Source organism: Rhinolophus sinicus, chromosome 14 (genome assembly GCF_057876585.1).
Source record: "Rhinolophus sinicus isolate RSI-liver-muscle chromosome 14, RSI-T2T, whole genome shotgun sequence".
NCBI lineage: Eukaryota > Metazoa > Chordata > Mammalia > Chiroptera > Rhinolophidae > Rhinolophus > Rhinolophus sinicus.
The window spans coordinates 183,544,833-183,561,912 of record NC_142514.1 but is presented as its reverse complement, the minus strand read 5'-3'; the positions used below and the strand labels follow the sequence as shown (position 1 = coordinate 183,561,912).

Below are 17,080 nucleotides of genomic sequence, written 5' to 3'. Positions count from 1 at the left end.
GCTCAGGTAAGTAAAGTAACTTACCCAGGGTCATAAAGGTAGTAAGTTGGTGAGCCAGGACTGAAGCCTAGGTCTTTCTGACCCAGAAGCCTACATGTGTCTTCCTGGTGTACTGATTCTGTGAGATATGGTAAGAGAGCTCTTAAACATGGCCTGCCTCACCTGCTGGCACAGGTAATGTGAACACTTCAGATCTCCTCCATTCACCATTTGCTGGCATATAAACTTCTACTTTGTTTGGTTTTTCCAATAAAACAGCATTTCCCAAACTTTTTCACCCAAGTACTTCTTAGAATGGAGGAACATAACAAGCATCTTGATCAGGTCTGAGGGCTTGGGGAGCCGGGCAGGGAGTAGAGGGAAGCAGTGCTGGTCTAAAAGGCATGAGAGGGCGGATGGGTGGCTCAGTTGGTTAGAGCACAAGCTCTGGGCAACGGGGCTGCAGGTTTGACTCCCACATGGGACAGCGAGCTGCACCCTCCGCAACTAGAATGAAGTCATGAGCTGCCACTCAACTCCTGGGTGGCCAGATGGCTCAGTTGGTTGGAGCGCGGGCTCTCAACCACAAGGTTGCCAGTTCGACTCCTCGATTCCCCCAGGGGATAGTGGGCTGAGCCCCCTGCAACTAGCGGCGACAACTGGACCTGGGGCTGAGATGCGCCTTCCAGAACTAAGATTGGAAGGACAACAACTTGACTTGGAAAAGTCCCGGAAGTACACACTGTTCCCCAATAAAGTCCTGTTTCCCTTCCCCAATAAAATCTTTGAAAAAAAAAAAAAAGGCATGAGAGAAATTTCTTTAAAAGTCTTTTATTTTTGAAATTCATGCAAAATTTGCATTCTACTCCGTAATATGTCATACTTGTTTTAATATAAAAATGATGCCTGAAATTACTTATCTTTGAATTAAACTGGCCCTCTGGAAAGATATGCTACATTTAGCATTTATATTATGGCTTTCCAGGCATACTGCTGCATTCTCCAGAAGTCACACATAACCCAGGTGAGAGACGCTGTAGCAGGGGTAGGCAAACTTTTTCTGTAAAAAAAATTGGTAAAATGTTTTGGTCTTTGTGAGCAATATGGTCTCTGTCCCAAGGCTCAACTTAACTTTCATCATGTGAAAGCAATTACAGATAATACATAAGTAAATGGTCAGGGCTGTGTTCCCATAAAACTTTATTTCCAAATCAGGCAGCCAGCCGGATTTGGCCCTCAGGCGGTAGTTTGCTAATCGCTGTGCTACAGCATCAGCCCCTTCAAAAAGCAAACACACCCAGAAGGACTAAGACAGGAAACTTGGTGCAGCATTTTCCAAAGCACGTTGCGTAATAAACTAATCCTGGGACCAGCTTTCCCCAAGTTCCAGACTTAAACCCATGGCTGGGCAATCCCCCACCACTGATCCTGTTTATATGGGTTTGGTGAATGTCATCATAGTGATAACTACTGTTCATCTGTATTTTCCTGATTACAAAGTTCTTTTCATGTTCATTCAGTTAAGAATCAGTAGAATGTAACTTGCATCTGAAGTGGTGGAGTCACGACTTAAACCGGTCTGGGAACTTCAACTCCTGTGCCCTGGGGGGTCTGGCTGTAGTGGTGGCCCTGCTCCATGCCAAGCCTCCTGTCATGCGGGGACTCTGGTCCCTCTCCCCCACAAGAATGCAGGATATGGTGAGGCCAAAAAGGAGCACCAATGGAGCTATAGATAGGGGAGTCATACCACTATATTCTCGCTGGTGGCTGGGTTGGAGACACAGGAAGCAGTAGCCACCCGATCCGCAATCCACAGTCCACTTCTCTGCCAACCAACCAACCCACTAACGTAGCCACGGCAGTTATATTAGTGGCTAATGGCTAACCAGGTAGCAGCTGATGGCCAACCAGCCACAGCAGATAGCCATCTACTACTCGAGCCAGCACCTTTCCACATGAGGCCGAGAGCCTGGAAACTGCTCTTTGGGACTCTGTCCCCACACCTCCAGGCAGCCAGAGGCCCCTGGTTCCATCCCAGCAGACTCAGTTGTATTGAAAACCAACTGTTTGCTAAGTGTCACTGAGCTCAGGTGCTTTAAGGATATTATTTCATTTAATCCTTACAACAGTCTTGCAAAGAAAGAGAAGGCACTGTTAGCTCCCTTTGGGGAAATGGGCCTCTAGGATAACTGGATGAAAATTGATTCTCTAAATTACTGAGGATTTGTGTGGAGTTTTAGTTTTGCGCCTGCCCTAGATCCAGAGGCTGTCGGACAATACTTTAAATCTGGTCTGGGATGATTGGCTGGGGCAGAGCCCAAGCTCATAAAAGCCCAATATCTTCCCTGTTTGCTACAACTTTAAAGGAATGGCTCATTCATTTGCATATGTAGAATACACTTATTAGTTATTTAAAGTAACATTAATCCCACTATATGCTAACCAAAATAATATATTTTTATAAAAAATAACTTTCAGGGGCAGCCAGTTGGCTCAGTTGGTTAGAGCACGATGCTCATGATACCAAGGTTGCCGGTTCGATTCCTGCATGGGCCGCTGTGAGCTGCGCCCTCCACAACTGGAAAGAGGCAACTGCTTGACCTGGAGCTGATGGGGCCTGGAGAAACACACTTGAAATAAATAAAAAGTTTGAAAAAAAAAAAAAAGCTTTCAAAACAAAACAAAAAAGTGTAGTAAAGTGAAGCTGTCTTACTCTTTTGCAAATCTCTTTAATGTCTGGCCTAGTAGGAGACAGACAACTGGGTTACCTGTTTCTGCATACATCCATTGCAATATCAGAGGCCATGTAACCCCTGAAAAACACTCTGCTCAGGAGAGAGTGAGGGTAGAAAAGGCAAATATTGTCTCAGCAGTATTATGAAAATAGTTTGGCACCATGAACACCCAGAAAAGGCCTGGCTGACCCTATTTACATATGTTTTTAAGTAGAGGAGGGGCAGAGATGGGGACAAAGACAGTAGTGAGGGTGGGAGTAGGAGCAGTGGGACACGTTGGATCAGGGACTGAGCAGTTGCTAGGGCAGGAGCAGTAGAAGTGGCAGAAGTGTTGGCTGACAAGGAATGCTTGTTTGCTTACAAAATGTCAAGGGCAAGGCCAGAGGTAAAACTACAACTTGATTAAAAAAAAAAAAAAAAAAAGTTGGTAATTCTGCCAATTGGTCATCGAGCTGCTGAACAAGCCGATTGGCTTTTGGTGATCTGGCCACTCTGAGAAGCTGAGACGGGCAGAGAAGCCAAGTGCCAAAGGCACACAGGTGCCGGCAAGAACCGGATTTGAGCCCAGGTGTTTCTGACTCGCTAAGCTTACAGCCCTCTTAGCCTTATGGTTTCTGTGTTTGGCCCACCTTTTCCTTATCTGATCGTTTACCAAACACTTCTTTATGTTGACTCGCTTTTTAAACTTATTTTGAAAGGCAATTTAAATCATATTAGTTAATACCTATATAGTAATTACTAAGTGCCAGGCTCAGTTCTAAACTTTTTACATGCAGTAATTCATTTAATCATCATGGGAATGCAATAAGATAGGTACTGCTACTATTATTTCAAGGTCCAGATGAGGAAACTGGCACAGAATGGTTACGTAACTTGCCCAAGGTCACACAGCTAGGAACATGGTAGAATCTGGAATGTGACCCAGAGGTCTGACTCCAAGTACATGCTCTTAACCATGACAGGGTATTTTATCATAAAATACAGAAAACAAGTCTGCCCAGCTGAGGCCCCTGGGAAGAAGCAGAATAAGCTTTCATTTTTGGCTTTCATTATTGCCTGTACCCTGAGGAAATAAGGTTTTCTCCCCACCAGCTTGATTCCCAGCCGTGACTCTGAAGCTCACATCCTTCTTCCTGTAGGCCCAGAGCACAGGTGCTCCTTCTGGGCGTCAGACACTCTGCTTCGGAGAGGGGGGTGGGGAAACCAGAGACCCCACCCCTGTTGCCAAGGAGATTAAGGTTTAGTGGAGAAAGTAATTTCAATAATATGGCAAGGGAAAGGTACAGTGGGAGCCCCCAAAAGGGACATTCAACAGAGCCAGGGATGGGTGGGCTTCTTGGAGGGGGCCACACCCAAGAGGGGGCCTAGAGTCTAGAAGGTTGAGTGGGAATTGTCAGGTATGTGGTGACAGAGGAAAGAAGAAGAGATGAACAAAGGAGCAAAGGAAGATGGGCATGTTGTATGTGGAAGAACTACACACACTTTGGCCTTAACCAGCCTTCACAGTTCCTGGAACTGGGGAGGCTGGAAGGGGGGCGGGGTCAGGTCGAGTTTGGGCTTAGTCCTGCAGGCGGTGGGAAGCCCTGTATTCATCAACAAATAGCACAGAGCACCCGCTCTGTGCCAGGTGCTGGTCTAGGTGCCAAGGATGCCACGCTGAACAATACAGACTAGGATCCCTCGTGTCCCGCTGGGGGAGACAAACAGTCATTCAGGTAAAACAAATAGTATGTGAAATAGTGACACATAGTGTGGGGAAAAAAGCAAAAAAGGGCAATAGAAAAGGCAGAGAGTGGTGATTTTAAATAGTGGGATTAGAGGAGGGGGTATTTGGGAAAAAACACTGGGAAGAGTGGGAAGGGCTGTGTGATATCCAGGGAAAGAACATTCTAGGCCGGACTAAGTGCAAAAGCCCTGAGATGGGTATGTGCCTGTTGGGTCTGAGGAGCCCAGTGTGGCTGGATTGGAGAAAACCAGGTGGAGATTGCTTGGGAATTAGGTCTGAGAAATAATGGGGTTTTAACAGGCTTTAGTCAGAGAGGTGACACTTGACTGCACCGTGGGTGACAGTCAGGAGGCTGCCAGGCTGGAGGCTGCCACAGCGGGAGCTGAGCCTCTGCAGTGGGGTGAAGAGCATGGAGGGAGGCATACTTGGCAGCGCTTGGTGCTGACTGGGTGGGAATGAGGGAAGAGAGTCAAGGACGCCTCCTGTATGTCTTGCTCTGGTGGAGCGCGACACAGAATGGGAAGATGGAGGGCTCGGTGGGAATGGGGTGCAATGGAGGTGGGGGAAAATGATGAGTTCAGCCCTGAAAAGGTTATGTCTGGGGTGCCTGCAGGGCATCCAAGTGGAGATCCACGGAAGGCAAACTTTTTTTTCTGTTAGACTCCACAGAAATTCTGCTGAAGATCGGAATCCTCCTTGAAGAGCATATCTGTATATGCATGTCTAGTGTAGTTGCTCTGATGTCTCAAATCTGTCCTTTTCTAGGCTGTTTTAGCTGGAAACTATCAATCTGGCCTAAAATATGTATAGAAGTGATTTGTTAAAAATTTTACCAAAGTTGCACTTAAAAAACAAAAAGCTATTAATCACTAAATACAAAGTTCACCTAATACCACTGAGTTAGGCATGGCTGTGGACTGAATGTGTGTGTCCCTCCAAAACTCATATATTGAAGCCCTAACCCCCAAATGATGGGGTTCCGAGGTGGGGCCTTTGGGAGGTGATTAGGGTGAAATGAGGTCATGAGATTGGGGCCCCCACCCTCATAAAAAGTGGGAGAGACCAGAGCCCGCTGTCTCTCCACCATATGAGGATACAGCAAGAAAGCGGTTCATGGCAAACAAGGAAAAAGGGCCTTCACCAGACACTGAATCTGCAGGCGCCTTGATCTTGGACTTACCAGCCTCTAAGACTGTGAGAAATACACGTTTGTAGTATAAGCCACTAGTTCGTGGTCTTGTTATGGCAATCCGAGCTACCTGAGACAGGGATCATCAGGTATATCCTGGCCAGGGATAAACAATTCAATGGAAACTACTCACAAAAGTGTGAGGGATTCATGATATAATAACAACTACAATAACAATGTCAAACAAACTCAAAAAGAGGAGGCTTTGGCCAGAAATAAACAATAAAGATTTATTCAAGGGTCTTAGGGTTTGCAAACCGGAAGGACAACTAGGCAATACCTAGAGTGTTCCGAGGAAGAGAGAAGAGCTGAGTTCTTTCTTAGAGTAAAAAGTACATCCTTGAGAAGAACCAGTCCTGCCTTCTTAGCCTCTGGATTGGTCTGAGATGGTTCCTCTAGATGACCGGTGATCTGGATACCGGGTGTCAGGTGGTCAGGATAGTGAATACTCTTTCCTTAGTCCTTCGGGGGTAATCAGAGGGTTATCTGGAGGTCTGATGTACATCCAGTCATTGACTCAGGACTGAAAAGTTCAAAAGTTTAAGCTCCCAGACTAGTTAAAGCAAAAACAGAATCATTTCCTTGTGCCTCAACCTACTTGAGTTTAGTAATTTAGCAGTTTGACTATAGTGACTCCATTTTATTTCTTCACCCTATTCCTCAAAAACAGCTAATATTTTGAAGAGTTTACTACATGTCAGGCCGCTGCAAGGGTATTTCAGGCATTAACTCCTTTATTCTTCACAACAACCTGCGTAAAGACCAACATTAGCCCCTATTTTATAGATGAGGAGATGAGGCACCGATAGTCGATAGTCGGGAGCCCAGTGTGGATTGCATGATGCAGAGGAAAGAGCACAGGCTTTGGGGGCAATTCACTGTAGACTTTAGACCACTTACTCAATCTCTCAGAGTCTTAGAGGCCACTAGCTCAGAGGAACCAGGCTCTGGTGATTAAGGAGCTCTCCACGAAGCATAACATGACTTTATCCTGTAGGAATTGAATTAAGTACATAGCAATTTCTATTTTGAAAAAATAGAAAAATTTTAGACTCAATTTTTTCCCCCCGTCTCCAACATTATCACAGCCCCTGGAAAGCTCAGAGGCCTCTGGTGTCTGATGGAGAAAATGGCCTGGAAGGTCAAGCATCCCAGGAATAGAAACAGAGGAGGTAAGACAGTCAAGGTCTTTGGTCTCAGAAGTTTACAGTCCAGTGGGAATAAGCAAAATAAGGACAGAGTATAAGTGCTGAAAGATACAGTGTTCTGAGATAGAGGGAGGGGGGCTCCTTTAGATGAGTGGTCCTTACTCTGAAGAAATAGCATTTAGGCTGAGACTGGACAGCTGTCAAGGAACATGACCCCTACAGAAAGGGGAAGTCTCCCCAGGCAAAGGGAACAGTTAATGCAAAGTTCCTGAAACAGGAAAGTGCTTAGTTTGTGGACAGGAAGGGGGTCACTGTGGCAGGGGCATAGCGAAGGGCAGTGAGAGAGGCATGAGATGAGTTCAGAGAGGAGGGCAGAGACCCAGTGGTGCCCAGCCTTACAGGCCATGATACGCAGTTTGAATTTTGTTCTAAGTGCAGGGTGTCGCATGGTCTGTCATGGGTTGGACTTTCTGGGAAACAGATTCTGACCTGAGATGGAGATTGGCAGGCAGGAGGTCTGTTAGGGAGGGCTCTCAGGGTTAACACCCAGGGAAGAGAAGGGAAGGAAGCAACACTGGGCAGGAGAAGTTGAGCTGCCATGCAGTCTCAGTGGACACATCCCCTGATCGGGAAGTTCTGAAGCTGGGATGGCCCTTTAGATTTGTCATTAGATGCAGCTCACTGGGGGGGGGGGGGGGGGCATGACTCTTAAGGCAAACCCCAAACTGGGGAGGGGGCGGGGACTGACAGCAGAGGGCAGCACTCCCAGTAGCTGGATACCAGGTCCATTCCTGAAAGGGGATCTAGTTTGCGCATCATCACTACCCACAACTGTCCAGTTTGCATTCAAGGAGGTCCCTCTGCTGCGTGGAGAGTAGATTATTGGAGGCAAGAGTGAATCCAGTCAGGCAAACAATGATGGTGGCTTGGCCATGAGTGGTGGCCGTGGGAATTTGGGAGACATCAGGAGGTAGAATCTGGAGGGCTTAGAGATGGGTTAGATGTGGGACATGAAGGAAAGAGAAGAATCAAGAACAATTCAGGTTTCTGGAGTGAACGACTGTGGTAATAGTGATGCCATATGGTATATGATACCACTGGGGTAACAGACATGGGGGATTCCTGAAGTGTGTTGGGGGTGAAAACAATATGCAGTTTGGGCTCAGTTTGAGATCCAAGAGTTGGTGTCAAGTAGGTGTTGTGAAGCTCAGAGGCCAGGTCTCTCCATTTTAATTTTTAGTTGCATGTACAGGATGTAGATTAGGGCTGATTTTCGTCCAGCGATGCTGCAGTCTTCTCTGTCCCTGCCTCCGTAGTCCAGCAGTTGCGGTTTGGAGGTCAGTGGCTGCGTGGGAGGTGAGAGGGCACCGAGAGAGCACCCCTCGAGTTCTTTTAGGGCTTGGGTGGACACTCGGAAGGGGCAGGAGGACCAAGCCTCAACAGCGCCACCGTGTGGCGGCAAGAAGTCAAACGGTAATGGTCTCCGGACTCCAGTTCCCAGGCTTGGCGGGTAAAGAGGTCAGACCAGCCTGTGCCCTCAGAAACCAGCCTCACCGCTGGTTCCCTCGAACTGATAAATTACTGAGAATTCTAGACAACTTAGAGGTGGGAGGGAGAGGGGGAGCCTCAAAAAAGATTGCTTGATGAAGAATAGAGTGCGCTGAAGAAATAAAATGGAGTCTCTATAGTCAAGCTGCTAAATTACTAAAATCAAGTAGGTTGAGGCATGAGGAAATGATTCTGTTCTTGCTTTAACTAGACTAGGAGCTTAAACATTTGAACTTCCCAGTCCTGCATCAATGCCTGGATGTACATCTAACCTCCAGATAACCTTCTGATTACTTCCTGAAAGGCTAAGGAAAGAGTGTTCACTATCCGACCACCTTACATCCATTATCCAGACCACCCATCATCTAGAGGAACCAGCTCGGACCAGTCCAGAGGCCAAGAATGCAGCAATGATTCTTCTCAAGAATGTATTTTTTACTCTAAGAACCCTCAGCTTTTCTTTCTTCTCCGAAACACTCTGGGTATTACCTAGCTGTGTTTCCAGCTTGCAAACTCTGAGACCCTTGAATAAATCTTTTTCATTTATTTCTAGCCAAAGCCTCCTGGTTCATTTACACTCGGTTGGCAGAAGTAATGCAGTTTGAGGCATTATTTAAGAAAGATAAAAGTGTGTTATTTTACCTGTGCCATAAAGGAATTGATCAACATAATAATGTTGACAGCTATCATTCATTGAGTAGTTACAAAGGGCTGCGTAATTTCATGTAATCTACACACATCCCTACAAGGAAGCCGAGGTTCAGAGAGGTGAAAATATGTGTCCCAGGTCACATAGTAGTAGATGGGATTGGATTTCGGCTTAAAACCCAGGTCAGCCTACCAGTGGATCTCAACTATGTCAGATCCAACATGTCACTTTAACAAATATTTTACAATGCCTCTTCACACCCTCTAGAATCTAGATTGTGCCTGATGCATAGTAGGCACTCGGTCAATTGTTAAATGAATGAAATACAGTTCATAGATAATATCCTATTGACCCACATAATTTTAAAAATCAAGGAAAAATAAAATGAAATCTGCATTTCCACATGTACATGCCTGCTCACGCTCACACTAGAAGACATAATGAAGTGATTGTCATGAACTGGGACTGCTCCAAATATGGACTCATACAGGCACGTTGCCTTCAGAGACATGAGCTTCTGAAATGGTAAATATCCTTTGTAAAGACCTGAACTCATACAAGAAAAATTCTTCCCTTGATTTTTCACGTCAGTAGCATTCCTGGAAAATTGAGTGTATGCTAATACTGTGCACATAATGTTATGTTTTTACATACATAACAGAGTTAAGGCTTTTTGTGAAGATCATTATAAACAGGTTTTTCCACTTCTGTAAATGACTAGTGGGACATTAGAAAGTTGTGCAGGACACGGAACAATTCTCGGTAATGTAGGACTGTCCTAAATATTGAAGGATGTCTAGCATCTCTGCTTTTGTCTGCTAAGGACCAGAAGAGCCTCGTTAATATGATAACCAAAAGTGCTCCTACAAATTTCCAAGTCCAAATTTCCAGGGACAGTAGATCCCTCTTTGAGACCTCCAGGGTATGTTAAAGCCCAGCTGCCTAAGCTTTGCTTTATTGGCCTTCTCTTTCAGGGCCCTTCCAAAGACCTGGACTTCCATCTCTCACTTTAGGAATTTATCTGCAAGTGTTTTCTGTTTTTGTTTTGCTAGAAAGTTAGAACTGATGTGATAAATGAGGTAGATTCCTCTTCCTATTTCTACAAAAAGGTGCAGAGAGGGGAAGTAACTAGCTCATAGTCACACAGCCAATTTGAAATGGCAGAACCAGAATCAGAACCCAGGTCAGTCAGTCTGATTCTAAAGCCTGCGATTTTACCCTTTTCTAATCTGTCTCTGATCTTCCAGCCCCAGAAAAAGATTTCTTTTATCTTGGGGAGTCAAGTTAGAAAACTGTATCTCACTGTTTCTCATTAAGGCCAAAAATGATGCCAACATGGGTCTCTGGAAACCCAGATCTAGGAAAAGTCTGCTGTCTTGGCAGGAGCCTTAGAAATCCCTTTGAAAAATTCATTCCTCTTCAGATCTTTAGGAGACAAAGTGTGTGAGCATGCGTATGTGACCTTCCACAGACACAGGTAGGGGTCCTGGGTGATGGTGGGCATTTCTGAGATTCTTCTGCCAGGACATGAGGATCACAGTCACAGCCTTTATCCTTCTAGAAAGTGAAGCTATGAATTAAACAACAGTTGGGCGACATCACGTCCACTCCAGAGCATGACAAGAGAGTCATTAATTCATTCAACAAACAGATATCAAGCAGGTGTTTAGTCTGTCAGGCACTGAGGAAACAGCAGTGAACAGGACAATAAGGTCCCTGACCTAACAAACTCCTGACCTAGTGGAAGACATGTACAGTGAACAGGAAATTGCAGTTCAGTGTGAGAGGAAGTTCATGGGGCTAGGCATCCAGAGGAAGCACCCAGGAGCCCAGCCAGGGGCAATGGGGAGGTGGGTGAGGAGGGAAGTCAGGGATGCTTTCCTGAGGAAGTGACCTCCAAACTGAGAGCTAAAAAGTGTCTGGCCAAGGGAAGAGCAGTGTGAAGTTTCTGAGTTGTGCAAGAGCTTGAATTTCTGAGGAGATGCAAATAGTGAGACTGAGTGTCAAGTGAACATGGGGTGAGGACCAGGGCTAGACTGGATCTTAAGGGGCCTTAGGAGCCACATTACGGATCTGGGCTGTCTCTTGTAAGAGAGAGGAGGGAAGCCTCAAGGAGCTTAAACTGGGGAGGGAACAAGCGGGGAGAGATCAGCATCAGCCAGAATCCCACAGGCCCTCCCCTCTCAGATCTCAGCTGGGAGCTCAGAGCTGGCCTCAGCACTAATTCTGAGTAGCTAGAAAGGCACTAAACCTCTCTAGCCTCTGCTGCTGTAAAAAGTCAGGTTTGGACTCAATAATCTTTAATATCAGTTCTTCCTACTATCTAATCCCAAACTAACTCTCCATCCACTTCTCTGATTTCCCCAATTCCCTTAAACTCTCTCTTCCCTGTTTCCTCTCCCCCAACTGGAAAATTTCTTTTTTTCTCTCATCTGTCACTCCACTAGATTGTGAAGTCCAGTAGGCAGCACTATGCCTAATAACTGTTCATGCCTCCTCTTACTGGGCCCTGAGAACCGAATGCTTGCATGGTCCCGTTTGTTTGCATGGTTGTGTTTTGAACTTCCAACAGCCTGAGGCACTACCAGTTCAGGGAATAGCATCTGCCATTTTGCTGATGAGAAGAGGGGCCTCAAAGAGGGATCGAGTTTGTAAACCCAGGCTCTGAGGCCAACTCCTTGGGTTCAAGCCCGGCTCTATCACTTATCAGATGTTTGATAAACCACTTAATCTCTCTGAGCTTCTTTTTCCACAATTATTAAATTGGGATCACATCTTCACAGGATTGCTACGACGATTAATGCGTAACACATAATAAACATGCAATACATATTATTTTTATTCGCAGGCCAACGTCCTTTCCCCTCCCGAAACATCAGCTCCAAGACCTAGGAGGATTATTCCAAGGCTGGGGCTCGGGCCACGCGCTCGCAGACGCGCTTCTGCACCGCTGAGCTGGGTCCAGTCCAGCGCTGCCAGCGCGCCCCACGTGCCTCGCGTAAACAAGCGAGTGCGCAGGCGCCCTGGGGCGGTGCCCATTGGCGGACGCAGGCCTCTGGCCGCGGGGTTGCTCCGCCCTGTCGGTTAGTCAGCGCGTCTGTCAGTCGGTTCGTCCTGGCCGCTGGCTTCACCCTCGCCATGGCTCCCTGGCTGCCCCTGTTGTCTTTGCTGGGGCTGCTCCCGGGCGCTTCCTCAGCCCCTCCCGGCCGAGCCGCTGGTGCTCAGTCTTGGGAGGCCGCGTCCTCGGAGCTGCTGGGGCCCGCCCGCTTCGCCCTGGAGATGTACAACCGCGGTCGGGCTGCGGGGGCGCGGGCCGCGCTGGGAACCGTGCGCGGTCGCGTCCGTCGGGTGAGGATGCACCAGGGGCGGGGGCGCGGGGCCGTCGTCCGAGGGATGGGAACTTAGGCCGAGACTTGGGGTGGGGGCTCTGGACAGCTGCGACACGAACGTCTGGTGATTGGGGAAGGAGAGGAGGTGCGGTGGGGCTGTGGGGCCAATGGAAAACGGGCTGAAGAGGGCGTGGCTGTGCCCGCCTCACCCACCCCACCCGCCCCTACATCCAGACGGGCCGGGGGTCGCTGTACTCCCTGAAGGCGACGCTGGAGGAGCCGCCCTGCAATGACCCCATGGTGTGTCAGCTCCCTGTGTCTAAGAAAACTCTGGTGAGTGATGGGACTTCCTCAGTTGCCTGCCCCCTGGCTGAGTCTGGCAGCACTTGGGAAGATGGGTCAAGCCAAAAGGAAGGGATCTGAGGCAATAGATACCCAGGTTACTTCCCCGGCCCTGGAGGCCAGAGACCATGCTTTAAAGGGAGGGTGTCCGGATGCTGGCAGTGCCTCACTCTCTACTGTGGAGGTGATTGCCTTGGGGGTGATCGTCATCTGAGGAGCCTCCAGCTCCACCTAGCCAAGGACCCCAGACTGGTTTCCTCCTCTACCTTCAGCTCTGCACCTTCGAAATCCTCGATGAGCTGGGAAAACACATGCTGCTGAGGCGGGACTGTGGCCCAGTGGATACCAAGATTACAGGTGCTGGGACAGCCCCAGGATGCTGGGATAGCCCAGATCAGACTTCATTCAGGCTTCAGCCTTGATTTCTTGTTCCAATTCTATCCAGATGACAGAAACGAGACTTTCAGTTCATTCCTTCCACTGTTGAACATGGACCCCCTGCCCAAGGTGAGGAGCCTGTCTCTCTCTCTCTCTCTCTCTCTCTCTCTCTCTCTCTCTCTCTCCCTCTCTCTCTCTCTCTCGTTGGCTGCTGCCCTGTTCCCTTCTCGTCCCCTCACCCTAGCCTGGGGCTCCCTGGTCAGTCTGACAAGGACTCCTTATAAAGGCCCCGCTGCCTTTCCAGGACCTTTCTATGAAGATGGCTTCGATCTTCAAGGACTTCGTCACCACCTATAATCGGACATATGAAACAAAGGAGGGTGAGGACTCAGCCTTGGTTATATCTGTCCCTGTCAGAGCAAGGCCTTTCCCCAATGTGGCACCTTGGTGTTGGGGAGGGGAAGGACAGAAGAGGTAGTGCATCCTTTCAAGGACCCCTAAATCCTCACGTTCTTGCCCAGCCTCCCAGGACTGGGCAGCCACCTCAGAGACCTGGCCCCTTATCCTGTCTGATTTTCCTGGTCAGAAACCATGGGCCTCCATCTTTCTGGGTAGAGTGGGGTGGGGCAAAGGCCAGTTTCCTCTGCTGGAGGTCCCCTGGCATGGTGGCCTTCCCTTTGACCTCCTGTCTGGAGCTTCCCTTTGGAGTTCCCGTTCTGCCTTCACACCTGAGAAAGTCATCACCCCATTTTGGCCCCAAAAGTTGATCACACCTCCCACTCTTATCACTTGCAGGTCTGGCCCCCCATCCCTACCCGCCCCAGGTTTCTGTCTTTGAAAAGAGCTTCCAGAGCCCACCTACTCCCCAGGGAAACCTCTGCCTGTTAGCCCCACATGCCCCTCCTTTTATCATCTGCCTGGGGTCCCAGCCCCTCCTCTCCTGCTCCTTGGTTCTCAGAAGCCCAGTGGCGCATGTCCGTCTTTGTCAATAACATGGTGCGAGCGCAGAAGATCCAGGCCCTGGACCGTGGCACAGCTCAGTATGGGGTCACCAAGTTCAGTGACCTCACAGGTAGGGGTGGTGGCAAGAGCTCTCATGGAAGAGACGGGGCCTCCTCCCAAGGCCCCCGGCCAGGGCTGGCTTAGAATACTCTCCCCCGCCCCATCCCCTGCCCACCTCTGCCCACAGAGGAGGAGTTCCGAACCATCTACCTGAACCCCCTCCTGAAAGAGGAGCCCAGAAAGAAGATGCGCCTAGCCAAGTCCATCAACGACCCTGCCCCACCTGAGTGGGACTGGAGGGACAAGGGGGCTGTCACCAAAGTCAAGAACCAGGTTGGACCCATCAGAAGTGAGGGTGGGACGCGAGAATTGCCCTGCGGTTGGGAAGGGACCCAGCCTGACTCTGCTTGTCTCTTGTAGGGCATGTGTGGCTCCTGCTGGGCCTTCTCAGTCACAGGCAACGTGGAGGGCCAGTGGTTCCTGAAACACGGGGACCTGCTCTCCCTCTCTGAACAGGGTGAGCCTCCTGCTCTACCTCCCTGTCCCCAGCCCAGCCCCTCCAGAGGGCTCCTGGGAACTGACCTTCTGTCTCCTAGAGCTCGTGGACTGTGACAAAGTGGACAAGGCCTGCTTGGGCGGCTTACCCTCCAACGCCTACTCGGCCATAAAGACTCTGGGTATGCATTGAGGGGGTCAGGAGGGGCAGCAGAAGCCACTTCTCCCTCCACAAGAGGTCCCTTTATGAGAGGGAGAGACATGAGCATGGGAGTCCTGTAAGCATGGGAGTGTTCAAGTCTTCAGGCTGACTCTTGGGCAAGTCAGCTTTCAGAGCCTCAGTTGCCTCATCTGTGAAATGGGGCTCATGCCCACCTTGTAGGATTGCCTTGAGTATCAAGTAAGGAAATATGTGTAAAGTTCCTGGTGCCTAACAGGGAGTCTTGGTATTCTCGCGACTTGGAGGTCTGTATTTCTAGAACGTTCCTTACCAGGTAGCAATATACCTCACCCTTGAGGAGAGGTGTTGACCTAAATTGGCAGTTCAGGTCAGCAGTGGCAGAAGGATAGAAGGATGAAGGGCCGAGGGCAGGTGGCTGTATAGAGACTTGTCTGGGAACCTGGCCTGGGAGCACAGTCAGAGCAGCCCAAGCAAGCCAAAGTCAAGAATCCCAGGAAAGCTGGGATGATTGAGGAGTCAGAAATTGGGAGTTGAGTTCCATCTCTGCCCCATTTCTCGCTGGTTCTTTCCTCAACCCCCCTGAGCCTTAGCTGTGTCATCCCTCTGAGAATGGCCTGTGGCGGCCTGGGGTGGATAAGGGGCTTAGCACAGCCTCTGGCCAGGAGAAGACAAGTATATAGTAATAGAGGTCCACCTTTTCTCTACTCCCCAATCTGCCCCCCACTATTCCCCAGGAGGGCTGGAGACAGAGGACGACTACAGCTACCATGGCCACTTGCAGACCTGCAACTTCTCTGCAGAGAAGGTCAAGGTCTACATCAATGACTCAGTGGAGCTAAGCCAGAATGAGCAAAGTGAGTGAGAGGTGGGGGTGAGGACAGGCCAGGAGGGGCGGGGGCCTGGATGCTCCTGACGCTGCCCCTCCCGTGTCAGAGCTGGCGGCCTGGCTGGCCAACAAGGGCCCCGTCTCTGTCGCCATCAACGCCTTTGGCATGCAGGTAAGGCCCCAGCCCCGCTGCCCCAGCCCCACTGCCCCAGCTTCTTTTCTTGCTGGCTCCTCCTGCACTTCTCCTTGGAGTTCGCTCCTACTGCTTATTCTCTCCCACCAGTTCTACCGCCATGGGATCTCCCGCCCACTGCGGCCCCTCTGCAGCCCCTGGTTCATTGACCATGCTGTGCTGCTCGTGGGCTACGGCAACCGTGAGTTCTGCTGACCCCCACTCTGCCTATCTGCCCCAGGTCACAGACAGAGGTTGGACCACAGCATTTCAGGACCTCTAGTGGGGGAAGTCTGGGGAAGCCCTAGGAACCCTGTCCTCACCCCTGCCTCTGGCTGTGGGCCAGGTGGGATCATCCAGCCCCTCTATGGACAGGAAAGTGGAGGTGGTTGAACTGTACAGATGAATAGCCTGCTAGATGCAGGTGGGTGGGTGCCCTCTCCAAGCCTCAGAGCCGCACCAGGTCTCCGAAGGGTGGTAGGTCGGCCTGTCTTTTTTCCTGCTCTTTTCCTAATCACACAGTAGGCCCACAGCAGATGTTTGAAGAGTGCAGAGTGCTTGGGGCGCTGTTGGAGAATTGGGGGCCCCTGACTCCCTACTCTGCACTGCTTCCCAGGCTCTGCCATTCCCTTCTGGGCCATCAAGAACAGCTGGGGCACTGACTGGGGCGAGGAGGTGAGTGATGCCTGCTTGGCCCCTGGCCCTCCCACCCGCAGCCTGCCCTCGTGCCCTCACCGAAACCCCTGCCCTCTCCCAGGGTTACTACTACTTGCATCGTGGGTCCGGGGCCTGTGGTGTGAACATCATGGCCAGCTCGGCGGTGGTGAACTGAGGCGATCCAGCTCAGGACCTGGCGCTGACTAAAGCAGCCCCTTCCCCAGGAGGCATGGCCAGCTGTGTATCCAGGCCCCTCCCCAGGAGGCACGGCCGGCTGAGGGAGGGGCACCGGGTACCTTAGGGTGAGCAAAGGGCACTGGACCAGGGGTACAGCCCTTCCCCCTTCCCCCCACTCCCACTCTGAAGTTCTCCAGTTGCACCTTTGTTGAATTGTGGTCGCTAAGATGGCCTTGGGGTGAAGGGTGATGTCTGGGCAGCTGAAGCCGGGGCAGGAACCCTGGGCTCGGGCAAGGAGCAGGAGGGAAGCAGATATTGTGGCCTTAAATCCAGCTTGTCCTCAGCGGGCTCTGGCTTCCTGCCCCGGCTTCCTTCTGTCTCATGCTATCAATTCTGGTCCGCCTGGGTTTGGGGACAGTGTTCCCTTCCATGTCTAGACAAACTGTTGTAACAACCCTTTTCTAACAGCAATAAAGAGGTGTCCTGAGCTCCAGTGTGGTGTGAAGACTCAGTCCCTGAGGGCAAGGAGGGGTCATGGGGGGACCCC

The 17,080-nt window shown here is 50.0% G+C and overlaps 1 protein-coding gene across 2 annotated transcripts; it reads left to right on the top strand.

The window, feature by feature from the left end:
- Positions 1-12,019: 12,019 nt before the first annotated feature.
- On the top strand, positions 12,020-17,026 carry CTSF (cathepsin F). 2 transcript variants are annotated; one of them, XM_019737929.3, is made up of 14 exons: positions 12,020-12,322; positions 12,538-12,636; positions 12,918-13,002; positions 13,091-13,152; positions 13,328-13,403; positions 13,982-14,095; positions 14,213-14,358; positions 14,446-14,542; positions 14,622-14,702; positions 15,436-15,555; positions 15,635-15,699; positions 15,811-15,901; positions 16,316-16,374; positions 16,457-17,026. In XM_019737929.3, exons 1-14 carry the CDS (start codon positions 12,113-12,115, stop codon positions 16,529-16,531), a joined length of 1,380 nt encoding a protein of 459 aa, XP_019593488.3. In that variant the 5' UTR covers positions 12,020-12,112; the 3' UTR covers positions 16,532-17,026. The 2 variants fall into 2 exon arrangements, with proteins under 2 accessions (XP_019593488.3, XP_074192838.2); XM_074336737.2 differs by lacking the exons at positions 15,635-15,699; positions 15,811-15,901 and adding an exon at positions 15,941-16,045.
- Positions 17,027-17,080: the final 54 nt, after the last annotated feature.

What these genes read in the sequence shown, in the direction of transcription:
- CTSF (XM_019737929.3), top strand. Translation starts at nt 12,113, where the DNA reads ATGGCTCCCTGGCTGCCCCTGTTGTCTTTGCTGGGGCTGCTCCCGGGC. An exon ending in AGTGGATACCAAGATTACAG is followed by an intron (nt 13,003 to 13,090) that starts GTGCTGGGACAG and finishes AATTCTATCCAG; the next exon opens with ATGACAGAAACGAGACTTTC. An exon ending in GCTAAGCCAGAATGAGCAAA is followed by an intron (nt 15,556 to 15,634) that starts GTGAGTGAGAGG and finishes CTCCCGTGTCAG; the next exon opens with AGCTGGCGGCCTGGCTGGCC.